This window comes from Rana temporaria, chromosome 4 (genome assembly GCF_905171775.1).
Source record: "Rana temporaria chromosome 4, aRanTem1.1, whole genome shotgun sequence".
NCBI lineage: Eukaryota > Metazoa > Chordata > Amphibia > Anura > Ranidae > Rana > Rana temporaria.
This window is the reverse complement of record NC_053492.1, coordinates 350555403-350569803: the sequence shown is the minus strand read 5'-3', so window position 1 is coordinate 350569803 and position 14401 is coordinate 350555403. Positions and strand designations below refer to the sequence as shown.

The 14401-nt window shown below is 42.1% G+C and overlaps 1 protein-coding gene across 2 annotated transcripts in view; it reads left to right on the top strand.

Moving 5' to 3' along the window:
- Window positions 1–14401, top strand: part of TTC27 (tetratricopeptide repeat domain 27) — a 502742-nt gene that overhangs the window by 173798 nt on the left and 314543 nt on the right. For both annotated transcript variants that reach the window (XM_040350814.1, XM_040350813.1), the window contains exon 8: window positions 9972–10105. In XM_040350814.1, the coding sequence (XP_040206748.1) occupies window positions 9972–10105 (134 nt within the window). The remainder of the gene's footprint in view (window positions 1–9971; window positions 10106–14401) is intronic.

The window sequence follows — 14401 nt, the reverse complement described above, 5'->3', positions numbered from 1 at the left end:
CCTTCTTTGTAACTCTATCCTCGTAACCGTTACATTTTTTTAAACATTGCCTATGGAGATTTTTAGGTACTGTAGTTTGACGCCATTCCATGAATATGCGCAATTTCAAAGTATGACATGTTGGGTATCTATTTACTCGGCGTAACATCATCTTTCACATAAAAAAATTGGGCGAACGTTACTGTTTATATATTCTTTAATTCATTTAAGTGTTGTCGTAAAAAGGATAAGAAAAACAATATTAAACGCTGATCTGTAATCTTACTTTCTTAATATGAATATAAAGTATAATTTTGATCTAGGTGTATTATACACTGATGATAAACTAAAATCATTCTACTACCATCAAAATCATTAAAACTGCTTAGCTGATCTGTCACATGGGCCCTATGATATAGCCAGTTTACATTTTCATGCCTCGTGTGTTGTGTGATAGAATTTAACTATGGCATCAGCTGAGCTTGCACCTTATGGTTATTGCAGTTTTACTATAGGCAGATTAAGATTTATAGACTTTATTGGAAAAATGCGGAAAGACATTGCAATGTCAGCTCTGCTGTCACCTATATGATGTGTTTTTCGTGTTCAGTTATTACTGACAGTTTTGACTGATGGTTCATAATGGTTTCTTTTTCACTTTGTGAGGCATTTATTTATTAATTTTCAACATAGTGTAAGCATGACACCTGTAAAGTAAGAACACAAAAAGAATAAAAACATCATAAATGAGTCCTACATCAGCACAAGTGGCCATCATAGCTCAATGGATCATAAGGATCTATGTCAGGGCAAGGGCCCACAACAGTCTTACATAAAGAATTCGTATTTTCCCATAATAATATCATATGTAACTGACTACGGTGCCTCCTTTTTGTTTTTAAAGTGGTTTTAAAAGCTGAAGGTTTTTTTCTTCATGCATTCTATGCATGAAGGTAAAAAAGCCTTCAGTGCAGTTCCCCCTGGAGCCCCCTTATACTCACCTGGGCCCGATCCAGCAACGTGCATGGGAGCAAAAGCTCTCCTGGGTCTTTGCCTCCTTATTGGCTTAGATACAGCAGTGGGAGCCAACCACTGCTGTCGATCAGACAGTGAGGGAGTAGTGGGAGGCGGGGCTGAGCTGTGCTCTGTGGGTTTCATAGACACACAGAGGTGGCTCTGCAGCGAGCATGCATGAGTGCCCCAGAGCAAACAGCTTGCTAGTGGGGAGAGGCACCGGTGGGGGACCTGTGAAGAGGAGGATCGAGCTGCTCTGTGCAAAACCATTGCACAGAACAGGTGAGTATGATATATATATAAATATATACACACACACACACACACACACACACACACACTCAGTATGAGTGCACCTCACATTTTTGAAAATATTTTAGTATATCTTTTCATGTGACAACACTGAAGAAATTACACTTTGCTACAATGTAAAGTAGTGAGTGTACATTTGCTGTCCCCTCAAAATAACTCGGCACACAGCCATTAATGTCTAAACCGCTGGCAATAAAAGTGAGTACACCCCTATGTGAAAATTTCCAAATTGGGGCCAAAGTGTCAATATTCTGTGTGGCCAACATTATTTTCCAGCATTGTCTTAACCCTCTTGGGCATGGAGTTCACCAGAACTTTACAGGTTGCCACTGGAGTCCTCTTCCACCACCCCATGACAACATTACGGAGCTGGTGGATGTTAGAGACCTTGTGCTCCTCCGCCTTAAGATTTAGCATGCCCCACAGATGCTCAACAGGGTTTAGGTCTGGCGAAATGCTTGGTCAGTCCATCACTTTTACCCTCAGCTTCTTTAGCAAGGCACTAGTCGTCTTGGAGGTGTGTTTGGGTTCGTTATCATGATGGAATACTGCTCTGTGGCCCAGTCTCCGAAGGGATGGGATCATGCTCTGCTTCAGTATGTTGCAGTACATGTTGGCATTCATGATTTCTTCAATGAACTATAGTTCCCCAGTCTAGCAGCACTCATGCAGCCCCAGACCATGACACCCCCACCACCATGCTTGACTGTAGGCAAGACACTTGTCTTTGTATTTTTCACCTGGTTGCTGCAACACAAGTGTGACACCATCTGAAGTACCAAATACGTTTATCTGGGTCTCATCAGCCCACAGGACATGGTTCCAGTAATCCATGTTCTTAGTCTGCTTGTCTTCAACAAACTGTTTATGGGCTTTCTTGTCCATCATCTTTAGAAGAGGCTTCCTTCTGGGACGGTAGCCATGCAGACCAATTTGATGCAGTGTGTGGCGTATAGAGCAATGCTGGCAGCTCTCATACGTCTATTTCCCAAAGACAACCTCTGTATATGACTCGCGTGCTCAACTTCGATCATGACAAGACCTGTTCTGAGCGGAACCTGACCTGGTAAACCTCTGTATGGTCTTGGCTACCAGGCTGCAGCTTAGTTTCAGGGTCTTGGCAATCTCCTTATAGCCTAGGCCATCTTTATGTAGAGCAACAATTCTTTTTTTCAGATCCTCCGAGTTCTTTGCCATGAGGTGCCATGTTGAACTTCTAGTGACCAGAATGAGAGAGTGAGAACGATAACACCAAATTTAACACACCTGCTCCCCATTCACATCTGAGACCTTGTAACACTAACGAGTCACATGACCCTGGGAGGGAAAAGGGCTAATGTCATTCCTTCAGTGTTGTCATATGAAAATATATAATAAAATGTTTTAAAAAAATGTGAGGTGTGTACTCACTTTTGTGAGATACTGTGTATACAGTTGTGCCCATAAGTTTACATATCCTGGCAGAATTTATGATTTATGGCCATTTTTCTGAGAATATGAATAGCACAAAAACGTTTCTTTCACTCATGATTAGTGTTTGTCTGAAGCCATTTATTGTCAATCAACTGTGTTTTACTCTTTCTAAATCATAATGGCAACAGAAACTACCCAAATGACCCTGATCAAAAGCTTACATACCCCAGTTCTTAATACCGTGTATTGCCCCCTTTAACTTCACTGACAGCTTGAAATCTTTTATGGTATTTGTGAGTGAGGCTCTATATCTTCTCAGATGGTAAAGCTGCCCATTCCTCTTGGCAAAAAACCTCCATCCAGTTCCTGTAGATTCTTGGGCTGTCCTGCATGAACTGCGCGTTTTGAGATCTTCCCAGAGTGGCTCAATGATATTGAGGTCAGGAGACTGAGATGGCCACTCCAGAACCTTCACTTTATTCTGCTATAGCCAATGACAGGCAGACTTGGCCTTGTGTTTTGGATCATTGTCATGTTGGAATGTCCAAGTACGTCCCATGTGCAGCTTCCTGGATGATAAATGCAAATGTTCCTCCAGTATTTTTTAAATAACATACTGCATTCACCTTGCCATCAATTTTTACCAAATTTCCTGTGCCTTTTTGTAGCTCACACACCCCCCAAAACATCAGCGATCAACCTCCGTACCTTTCATCATAGGCCTTGTTGCTAAATTTTGGTCTCATCACTCCAAATGTCTTTAGCCTGAAGGTTTGCAACCAACTTTGTTGCAGATTCCTACCTTTTGTTGTTCTGAAGAAATCCATGTTTGAGGCAATCACACATGCAGAAAATTATGTTTCTGGGGGGCGTTCTGTAGACATTTTGTGTATGAACACCTCCTGGTAGCCATATTGCATTGCTTTTTCAGAAAATGACAGAGCTGCAGATTGAAAAGGAAAGGTAATTTTTCTTATCGTCCATGGACGGACACAGCTCTTTAAATCTTGACAAGTGGGTTATGTTCCCTGTTTACAGGAGAGGACTAGGCAGAAACATGTTGGATAATTAAATACATGTTACATTAACAGGGTTGAACAGCCCGCCCAGGGGCGGTCCCTCCAGACATAACCTTCCTCACTGCAGCATGCAGCCTCAGTTTCGTTCTGCCTAGCAAAGGAGAAGGACGTATGGCTCCCTTTGGGCCCAGCGCCCTGAGGAGAATTTTTTTTTTCTTGAAGAATCTTCTTTCAACTGTCGGCTGAGAGACAGGCTGGATAATATAGATCCTTGTAGTCTACTCAGTCCGACCAGCAAGCGTGGGCACACCTTTGCAAAGAGGCTGGGTCTGCCACGCCATACCCCTTGACTCCTGGGGTGGCCGGTGAGCTTTGCTCCGAGGTCCACATATGACTGGGCTGTGGTGTTGTCTCACTTTCAGTGGACCGGGCCGACGGCTACCTCCATTGCAGTTGTAGTTCTGTCAGGAATGCGTCAGCGGGTCCTCGCTCGGATGGGTAAGTACAGTCCCTCCCGCTTAGGTGGGTTGGTACGGCTAGGCATTCCCGGAGGTTCTCTTCTCCTCCCTTCCCTGCTCCTTTTCCCCTGCTGCATTGTTAACATTTGCCGCTGTCAGGGGGGGCCTTCCTGAGGGGACTGTGTATCAGGCCTGAGTTTTTTGTACTGGGGCTTTCCTGTGAGGTTTTTTTTGCACTTTTAAAGCCCTAGAAGGCTTTTACTGTTTAAATGCAGCATTTTGCCGCCATTCTGCCGACGCTGGCACCATTTTTTGGGTGGTTTTTCAATTCCATTTTGTCATAGCCGCACCATGTGCAGCTTACATTGCGGTCGGCCATTTTCCTGTGGCCGCGTTCTGAACACTCGGCGGCCATCTTTGGGTAGTCCTGACCCCTAGTGCTGAATTCTACGGCGCACACAGGTCCCTTCGGCTGCCGCAAGTTACCTCACGGTTTTCTTCCTCCCCACACGCCGTGTGCTGAGGACGGATGGCAGCGGTGGGCAGTCCACCCCCACAGGGGAGTCCCCTGGGTACCCTGGTCAGCGCAATAAGGGGTGAGATGCCCTGAATAGTGCCTGGGTGCTTCCATTTTTTGTGGTGATATACATACACACTATGTGTATGTATTTCTAAACTTTTGGAGTCAGTATCTGGTTCTTCCACAATATGCTTGTGGTGGCAACAGGTATTTAGTGCCTGGGATTCCCACAGAGGCTTTTTATTGTTGGTCCTGGACACTTTGGTGCCAGGGTGTGGGCGGACTGTGGTCGGACGGGGGTTAAAAGAGTGCCCCCTCCCCCCGTTATCCCCTGGGGAATGCTCTGTCATGGAGCCATGGACCAGTTACCTGGGTCTACAGGATAAGGCATTTATGGGTGAGCTTCTCACTGCTGTAAGGGACTCTCTTTAGCTGGATAGTGCAGCTGGGTTTCCGGTGAGGGCTCGGTCTTTTTTGGGATCACACAAATCAGCCCGCTCTGTGTAGGTTTTTTTCCTTCTGTGCCCTTCTTTGCTAATTTCTAAAGATGCGGAATAAGAAAAGCCACTGAGGGCTTTTATAGTCCCTCACCGCCTGGCGGTTCAGTGCCCCTTTGAGGAGAGCCTTTTTAAGAGAGTGGGCTTTTTCTCCGGTGGTGGACCCTCTGGTTGTCACGTATAGGTGTCTGGCGTCCTTGGACATCAAGGACGCATACATGCATGTCCCACTTTGCGCGAGTCACAGAGGTTTCTGTGCCTCGCGATGGGGAGACCCACTGTCATTTGTGGCCCTTCCTTTTGATCTGTCTCCAGCACCACAGGTTTTCACCAAGGAGCTTGCACTTATCCTAACCTTGTTGGGACAGCGAGGCTTTGGCATCGTGGGCTACTTAGACAAATTTCTGACTCAGAATTAGTGGTCGTGTCGGTATTTTTTCAGACCCTCCGAGAATTCGGGTGGGCGTTAAACATTTGGAGTCGGTCCTCGTTCCAACTCAATTTTGGAGTACCTAGGGGTTTCGGACTCCACGGTGGCGAAGGACTTAATTCCCCTGGAGAAATTGCAGACTCTTCAGTCTGCGGTGAAGGTATTGGCATCACGCAATTGGTCTTCTCTCCGTTTGCATGCAGATCCTAGGTCTGTGGGTAGCCTCCTTCGAGGTGGTACCGTATGCCCAGTTCCACGCTCGTGTTTTTTCCAGAGGGAAATACTGTCCAAGTGGTACAAATTTCTTGTCTCTGAATCATCAGATTCAGGTGCGCCACCTAGTCAGTGTCTCTCTGAATTGGTGGCTGAGATCCCCAACTCTTTGGTCCGGGAAGTAGTTTCTTCCTTTTTGTGGACGGTGATTACAACGGACGCCAACCTCTCGGGTCGGCATAGATCTCCTAGCCGCTCGCTTGCGACCCATGGCTGGGCATCTTAAAGGGGACGTACCTGTACGCCCATGTGCCCAGCCGTGCCATTCTGCCGACGTAAATAGTCGTGTGGCGGTCCTTAAGCGGTTAAACAATGAATATTTTTTTTCATACGGCTATATGAAAACAAACCAAAAAAACTATTTTTACCTCTGAAAAATTGTAATTCCCATATAGACCATCAAAGAGCCTACTGAAATGTTAGTACAAATTAAAGATGGTGTATAAACCAGCAAGTGCATGCAAATAAAGATGTCACGGTTAAATTAACAGTGATAAACTATTTACACTTATAAACCCAAAAGGTGTTCAGCAAGGGCACCTATCTGGGGGGAACATTCTGATGATCGATGAAGTGCTTACACATTATGATATATGTAAAGTTATTCTGTGTGAATGCCCATGACACCTTGTTGCAGCATTATATGGGTATGGACTCCCCAAGATCTAATTAGTTTTCCAATCCTTCCCTTTTTATTAAGCCAACACTTATTGCTTTTATATTTGTTTTCTATGTTTGCACTATATTGGTTAAGATGTTAACAGTTTTGTACATAGGTGGTTTCCTCTCATTTTATAAAAGTTGGTTATTATTGTCATCACTACTGTTATTATGATAATGGTATCTTGTGTCCTAGCTAAAGAACCCAGGGTCTTCCCAGATAGGGGGCTCTTGCTCTTTTGGGGTTTATAAGTGCAATTTGTTTACAATGTAGCTACACTACTACTACAAGTACTACTACTTTGATATAATAGTTTATTTACATGCTGCTGTTGGGTTATACACCATCTTTAATTGGTACCTACACTTCATCCAGCAATGTATCTTAACATTAAGCATACTATTTTAGATTATTTTATGATTTTGCATGCATTGGTAATGTATAAGTTCATAGGGGTTGATTTACTAAATATGGAGAGTGCAAAATCTGGTGCAGCTCTGCATAGAATGTAGAAACCAGTCAGCTTCCAGGTTTTAGCCTAGGTTCGTGCAAAAACAATAAGGATATGGACAGCCGCACTCCAGTAACTTGAAAAAAGACGTGCCCTTTATTGGGTACAGGAAAAAATGCACTACAGGTTTCAGCACACAGTGGGATAAACAGCTGACGCGTTTCGCATAGCTATGATTAACCACTTCCCGCCCGGCCTATGGCCGATTTACGTCCGGGAAGTGGTTATGAAATCCTGACAGGACGTTCTAGAACGTCCTGCAGGATTTCATGCCGCGCGCGCCCGTGGGGGCGCGCATCGCGGCGATCGGTGATGCGGGGTGTCAGTCTGACACCCTGCATCTCCGATCTCGGTAAAGAGCCTCCGGCGGAGACTCTTTACCACGTGATCAGCCGTGTCCAACCACGGCTGATCACGATGTAAACAGGAAGAGCCGTCGATGGCTCTTCCTCACTCGCGTCTGACAGACGCGAGTAGAGGATAGCCGATCGGCGGCTCTCCTGACAGGGGGGGTTAGCGCTGATTGTTTATCAGCGCAGCCCCCCCTCGGATCGCCACACTGGACCACCAGGGATGCCCACCCTGGAGCACCAGGGTGGGCAAAAAAAAAAAAATGCCAGAAAAAAAAAAAAAAAGTCTAAAAAATAAATAAAAAAAAAAAAGCATAAAGAAAAAAGATGCCAGTCAGTGCCCACAAATGGGCACTGACTGGCAACCTGGCAAAAATCAGTGCTGCCACCCCAGTGTCCATCAGCGCCACCCCAGTGTCCATCAGTGCCACCCCACAGTGCCCATCCATGCCCAGTGCCCACCTATCAGTGCCCATCTGTGCCACCCATAAGTATCCATCAGTGCCGCCCATGAGTGCCCATCTGTGCCGCCTATGAGTGCCCAGTGCCGCCTATGTGTGCCCATCAGTGCCGCCTATGTGTGCCCATCAGTGCCGCCTATGTGTGCCCATCAGTGCCGCATACCAGCGCCGCCAATCAGTGCCACCTCATCTGTGCCCGTCAGTACTACCTCATCGATGTCCATCAGTGCCATCTCATCGGTGCCCATTAGTGCCGCCATATCAGTGCCCGTAATTGAAAGAGAAAACTTATTTACAAAAAAATTAACAGAAAAAAATAAAAACGTATTTTTTTTTCCAAATTTTCAGCCTTTTTTTAGTTGTTGCGCAAAAAAAAAAAATCGCAGAGGTGATCGAATACCACCAAAAGAAAGCTCTATTTGTGGGGAAAAAAGGACGCCAATTTTGTTTGGGTACAGTGTAGCATGACCGCGCAATTGCCATTCAAAGTGTGACAGTGCTGAAAGCTGAAAATTGGCTTGGGCGGGAAGCTGCGTAAGTACCTGGTATGGAAGTGGTTAAGCATTGACACTCAATGCGAAACGCGTCAGCTGTTTATCCCACTGTGTGCTGATACCTGTAGTGCATTTTTTCCTGTACCCAATAAAGGGCACATCTTTTTTCAAGTTACTGGAGTGCGGCTGTCCATATCCTTATTGTTTTTGCACATCCTGTGCATTGCCAGCACCCATCTGCTTCTGAGTGGACATCAATTACCTTAGTGAGCTCACCTGGAGCGGCAGCTCTCTTACCTTTTAGCCTAGGTTCACATTGGAGCGATTTGTCATGTGATTTGAGTGATCAAATCACATGACAAGTCGCAGCCTATTGGAGCCAATGGCACAGTTTCAATTGGTGCGACACCGATTTTGCAGCATCGCACTGATTTGCAAAAGTAGTTTTTGCACTACTTTTGCTGATTTTCAGGTGCAACTTCAATAGACTGTGCATGAAGCCACACAAATGTCTATCAAGTGAAATCACGCTGACCTTGCTACTTTGAAATTGCGCTACTTCACTTGAAGTAGCGCAATTTCAAAGTAGCATCAGTATGAACCCGGGCTTATTGTCAAAATTTTAATGAAAAAGCTGAAGTTAAAAGCTGCACCAGATGTTTCACTTTTCAGTTTTATGGCCTGTACACACGATCCGAATATCGTACGACTTTTTTCGCTCAATTGTCGCAAGTAGAAATTGAAGTACGAAAATTCTCGTAAGACAGAAAAAAAAACGGAAGTGATGTCATGTGTTATTTGTATTGTATTTTCAGACTACAACTATTCTGACTAAACGAAAATCGTACAATTTGGTGTTGTACAAGGAACATTTTGGTGCTTGTCCGATCTGATAATATTGGATGAACTGTCGAGATCAGTTCTCGAAAGTAGTGTACACGAAAATCGTACGATTCTTCCTCGGACGGCAGTTTTCGTCCGATATTGGGATCGTGTGTACGGGCCATTAGTAAATCAACCCCTTACTGTCACTTTTTTGTGTACTGTATATGTATATACACTAATGTGTGTTGAAATAAAATGCTGTCCTCAGAGGAAATTTATAACATACAGTACATTTGCAGGAATACAGTCCGTAGCATTCTTACCAATCTCTCTTTATTTTTACCTCTCTTACGCATAAAACCTGCATAGATATTAAACTGTTCTGTGCACAGGGACACCTACAAGAGCAAGAGCTGGTCTTTGATAGATAAAGCACCATAATATAAGTGTATGATTCTTGTTCTTATATAGGACTTTTGGAACAAAGGATTATGTTGGCTAGCATCTCTCAGAATACCGTGTAAGTGCTATAGAATCATTACATTGCTGCAGACTGACTTGGGCACAGAGCTGGCCACTTGTCACCTGCAATGGCTGTGATTACAGTCGCGTTGCACTTTTCCTGAATGGATTAAACAACTCATTGGTGACATGTTCATTTTCCTATTCAGCAAAACAAAAGAGACAGAAGCTGGGACTGTTTTTTTTTGACAGCTAGATAATTGTTATGAATAGTGTCTTTTATTTCCTGCAGGTGCTTTGGGGAAACGGACGCGATTTCAGGAAAACGACTTGGCGCAACTTGTAATAGATGTGCAAAGGGAAGGGGATTCCATCGTACGCAGTGGTCTGACGCCCGCTCCAACCCCTGTGGAGAACTTGCCCAGGGTAAGGAAAAAGTGATACCAGTCATTTTTCCATTTTTATTAACCATTTCATCCCCAGAACTGCTGTGCTTTACTTTCATGAAGGGTAGAAAGTGCATCCGCAGCCCATTTGTTGTGGCAGTACAGTGAGAAATAATGATTTAGTAATGCAGCGACCCCTAGCAAACCGTTTTCACCTCTCTTCATTTTAATCTGTATTTTCTGTTGCATAATGTTTTTAACAGGATGATCCCATAGAAACAAAAATGAAATAATAATTTTATTGTTGTTTAAATACATTCAACAATAAGAGCACATTTAGGAAGTAATCGGGCAGTGTATGTTTTTCCTCCTTTTGTTAATGTTAAACAATAACTTATTCGTATGAGAAAAACTGAGACATCAGACACTACCAGGGAGTTAAAAATGAATATACCCAGAAGACACAAATTTATATGCATGTTCAATTCAGGAGAGGGGAAGAGAAGATATTAATACTATAAATTATTGAAAGACTGCCTTAAACATGACATAGAATTTCATAAAGCGCAATATATTTTTTTATACAATCTTTAATGAGATCTGCATTTTCGTATTAAAATCTCCAGCCAGAGTTTAAGTGTGGGTGCTATGAAGACATAATAGGGGATCATTAACAGTGCTTGTTTTAGCCATAAGTACATGTTTAGTTTTACAGTCTACAAGGTCATTATGTTGACTGATCATGCATCACACTTTCCTGTACTGCTTCAATAGCTGGTTTTAATGATTATAATAAACAAATTAAGGATTGCTAGGCATCACTAAATATATTATGTATATTTGTTCCTGTCCTTTTCACTCACACAGTACATTTTCATGTACTGAACAGTAAAATAGAGCAAAACGATTCCCATATTCATGTTTAAAGAGATTTTTTGGTGTTTTGTATATAATTTATTTATTTCTGGAGTAAAAATTATTTTTTAAATACATTTTTTTAAATGACAATGTTGTTATTCATCACCCAGTCAGCAGATGACACTGTGTATACTGCTTGTGTAATTAATAAATATATGTGTGTGTATGTGAATATATATATATATATATATATATATATATATATATATATATATATATATATATATATATATATAATCGGTGTATAACAAGCACAGGCGTATAACACGCACCCTAACTTTAGGAGGGAAGTTTGTCTGTGAATGAAATATTGTATGTACTTTATACCTAATAAAAAGAAAAAGAAGTTCCACTTTAAAATAAGCTTGTATATACATGTTACAGTTGTGTATAGTATAAAAACCTTATTATATTGTTTTGTTGTTTGTTTTAGTTGTATTTTCCTTTGAAGGTTAGGAGCTTTGTTCATGAAAACAAACGGCATTGATTTTTTTGTACACAGAATAAAAGTACTCCTTAAATCCTTACAAAACAACTGTGATAGAAGAAACCTGTAGTGTATGGACAGACCAGTGAATCAGTAATAAAGGTATTAGACATTGGGAAAAAAAAATAAAAAATTGAGTTGCAGTTCAGTGAGTAAAATAAATGTTTGATCCCCTACCAACCACAGCAATTGCAGATTTTGACGAATTTGTGTTTGGACACAACAGCGCCAAACGAATGCAGTCAGGTAAAGGAACATTTGTGTGTTTTCACAGCACAGCAGCTAATGGGGATGAAGTTGGCGGCCATTTTGTTGGTTGGTGTTGGAGCGGAGTAACGATCTCTGCTTATAATACCGTGCATCGGACTGCATTCGGTTGCCACTTTTGTGTCAAAACACGTATTCCTCATGTGAAATTACTTCATAGAAATCCGCAATGAATCATGTTTTAAATAAACCGGAAGTGATGTGGTTCGATATTCTGCCGAGTTGCATATTTTGTCAGAACAGTGGCTGTACCCTGAAGAAAGCCAAGAATGCCTATATAAGAGCATTTCATGGTTAAGTTGGAGCAGTGTCAGTAGCAATACTTTTATTTTGAGTCAGAACTGCTTTAAGTATGTATTGACTTTAATACAGATCAGAAAACATCTAAAGTAACCTATGGAAACTTGTGAAAATTCCAAATAATGAAAAATAGTTGGCCAAATTGTAGGTTCCTTTTGACATTTTCTATGGATACTAGTAAGTTGAGTCCAACCTCTGGCTTCTTTACATCACTCAGATGCTCCACTGCAGATAAGGCTCCTCAGCAGAATGTCTATTTTCACCCAGGTGATACAGCTCCTGCAAAGCCATTTGATAGTAATTTTAATTGCTATGCGGATTCTCTGTGATCTTGATCAAATAATTTTTTTTTGAGGAATCCAGCTGTGTGAGTGATACCTTACTTAGGTTGAACTAAAGACAAATATTAATTGACCTCCGCTAAGAAAAACCCACTTTCCATCCTTAAAACCCTAAAAGAATGCAAACCCCAGTAAAAAGAGTGGTCCACTTTGCTCCAACTGAGAATTTTTGTTTTCTCTCAATGATTTACCAAAAAAGATAACTCCTTAAAGCGGAGTTCCACCTAAAAATGGAACTTCCGCTTAACCCACTCCTCGCCCCCTTACATGCCACATTTGGCATGTAATTTTTTTGGGGGGGAGTGGGGGCTTCAGGAGAAGGGGACTTCCTGTCCCACTTTCTCCTTCCGCTGAGGGGCTGGAAAGGCGATTAGCTTAATCGCCTTCTTGCAGCCCCTCCCTGTAGGCGAGTGCCTAAACTTAAAAAAAGGCTGGAACTCCCCTTTAAGGCTACATTCACACAGACATCTTAATTTCAGAGTTTAGCTGCATATAGAAGACTTTGCTAAAAGCAGCTGGACTCACACAATGCAAAGTAGCAACGTTTAGTTATATACAGTTTAGCTTTATTTAGGAAAAGAAGCAAAGGGCTGCGTCCAGGGTCAACTGTTTGCAGCTAAACATGCATTGCGTTTAGCAGGATTTATTATTTGCAGACGTGGTCAAAGGCCTCATTCACACTTGGCGGACTCCGTCGCTACGGAGTCCGCCTGCTCCTGTCGGCTCAGCGGGAGATCAGTCCGCAGATCTCCGCTGAGCCGACGGATGACAAGCTCCTGAGCGGGGAGGGGCTTGTCGGGCACCGCTGTGTCCTATGGAGCGATCTGATGAAAACGGACAGCATGTCCGTTTTCATCAGATCTTACCCGATCCGATCCGCATGGACAGATGGGGACGTGGCCCCCATACGTCTGTTTTGATCGGATCGGATCGGGTCTGATGTCAGCGAACATGTCTTCGCTGACATCTGACGCTCCATAGGAATGCATGGAGCGGCCGTTAATTTTTTATTAAAGCGCCCCGTCGAGCTTGCGCGCAGAAGCGAATGCATACGTGAGTAGCGCCCGCATATGAAAACGGTGTTCAAACCACACAAGTGAGGTATCACCGCGATCGTTGGAGTGAGAGAAATAATTCTAGCCTTAGACCTCCTCTGTAGCTCAAAATATGCAACCTATAGAATTTTTTAATTGTCGCCTATGGAGATTTTTAAGGGTAAAAGTTTGACGTCATTCCACGAGCGGGCGCAATTTTGAAGCGTGACATGTTGGGTATCATTTTACTCGGCGTAACATTATCTTTCACAATATATAAAAAAATTGGGCTAACTTTACTTTTGTCTTATTTTTTAATACAAAAAAAGAGATTTTTTTCCAAAAAAAAGTGCGCTTGTAAGACCGATGCGCAAATACGGTGTGACAAAAAGTATTGCAATGACCGCTATTTTATTTCCCAGGGTGTTAGAAAAAATATATATATAATGTTTGGGGGTTTTAAGTAATTTTCTAGCAAAAAAAAATTGTTTTAATCTTGTAAATGCCAAATTTGAAAAACAGGCTTGGCCCTTAAGTGGTTAACTGACATTTGCCTGGCCATACAATGTTGTACCCAAACAAAATTAATGTCCTTTTTCCCCCACAAATAGGACTTTATTTTGGTGGTATTTGATCACCTCTACAGTTTTTATTTTTTGCGCAAACAAAAAGTGACAATTTTGAAAAAAATAAATACTTTTTTATACTTTCTGCTATAATATATATCCAAATATATATATATATATATATATATATATATATATATATATATATATATATATATATATATATATATATATATATATATATAAAAAAACAAATGTTTTAATCAGTTTAGGCCAATATGTATTCTTCTACATATTTTTGGTAAAAACAATCGCAATAGGCGTACATTAATTGGTTTGCGCAAAAGTTATTGCATCAACAAACTATGGTATAAATTTAGGATTTTTTTTTTATTGGTTTTTACTGGTAATGGTGGACAAATC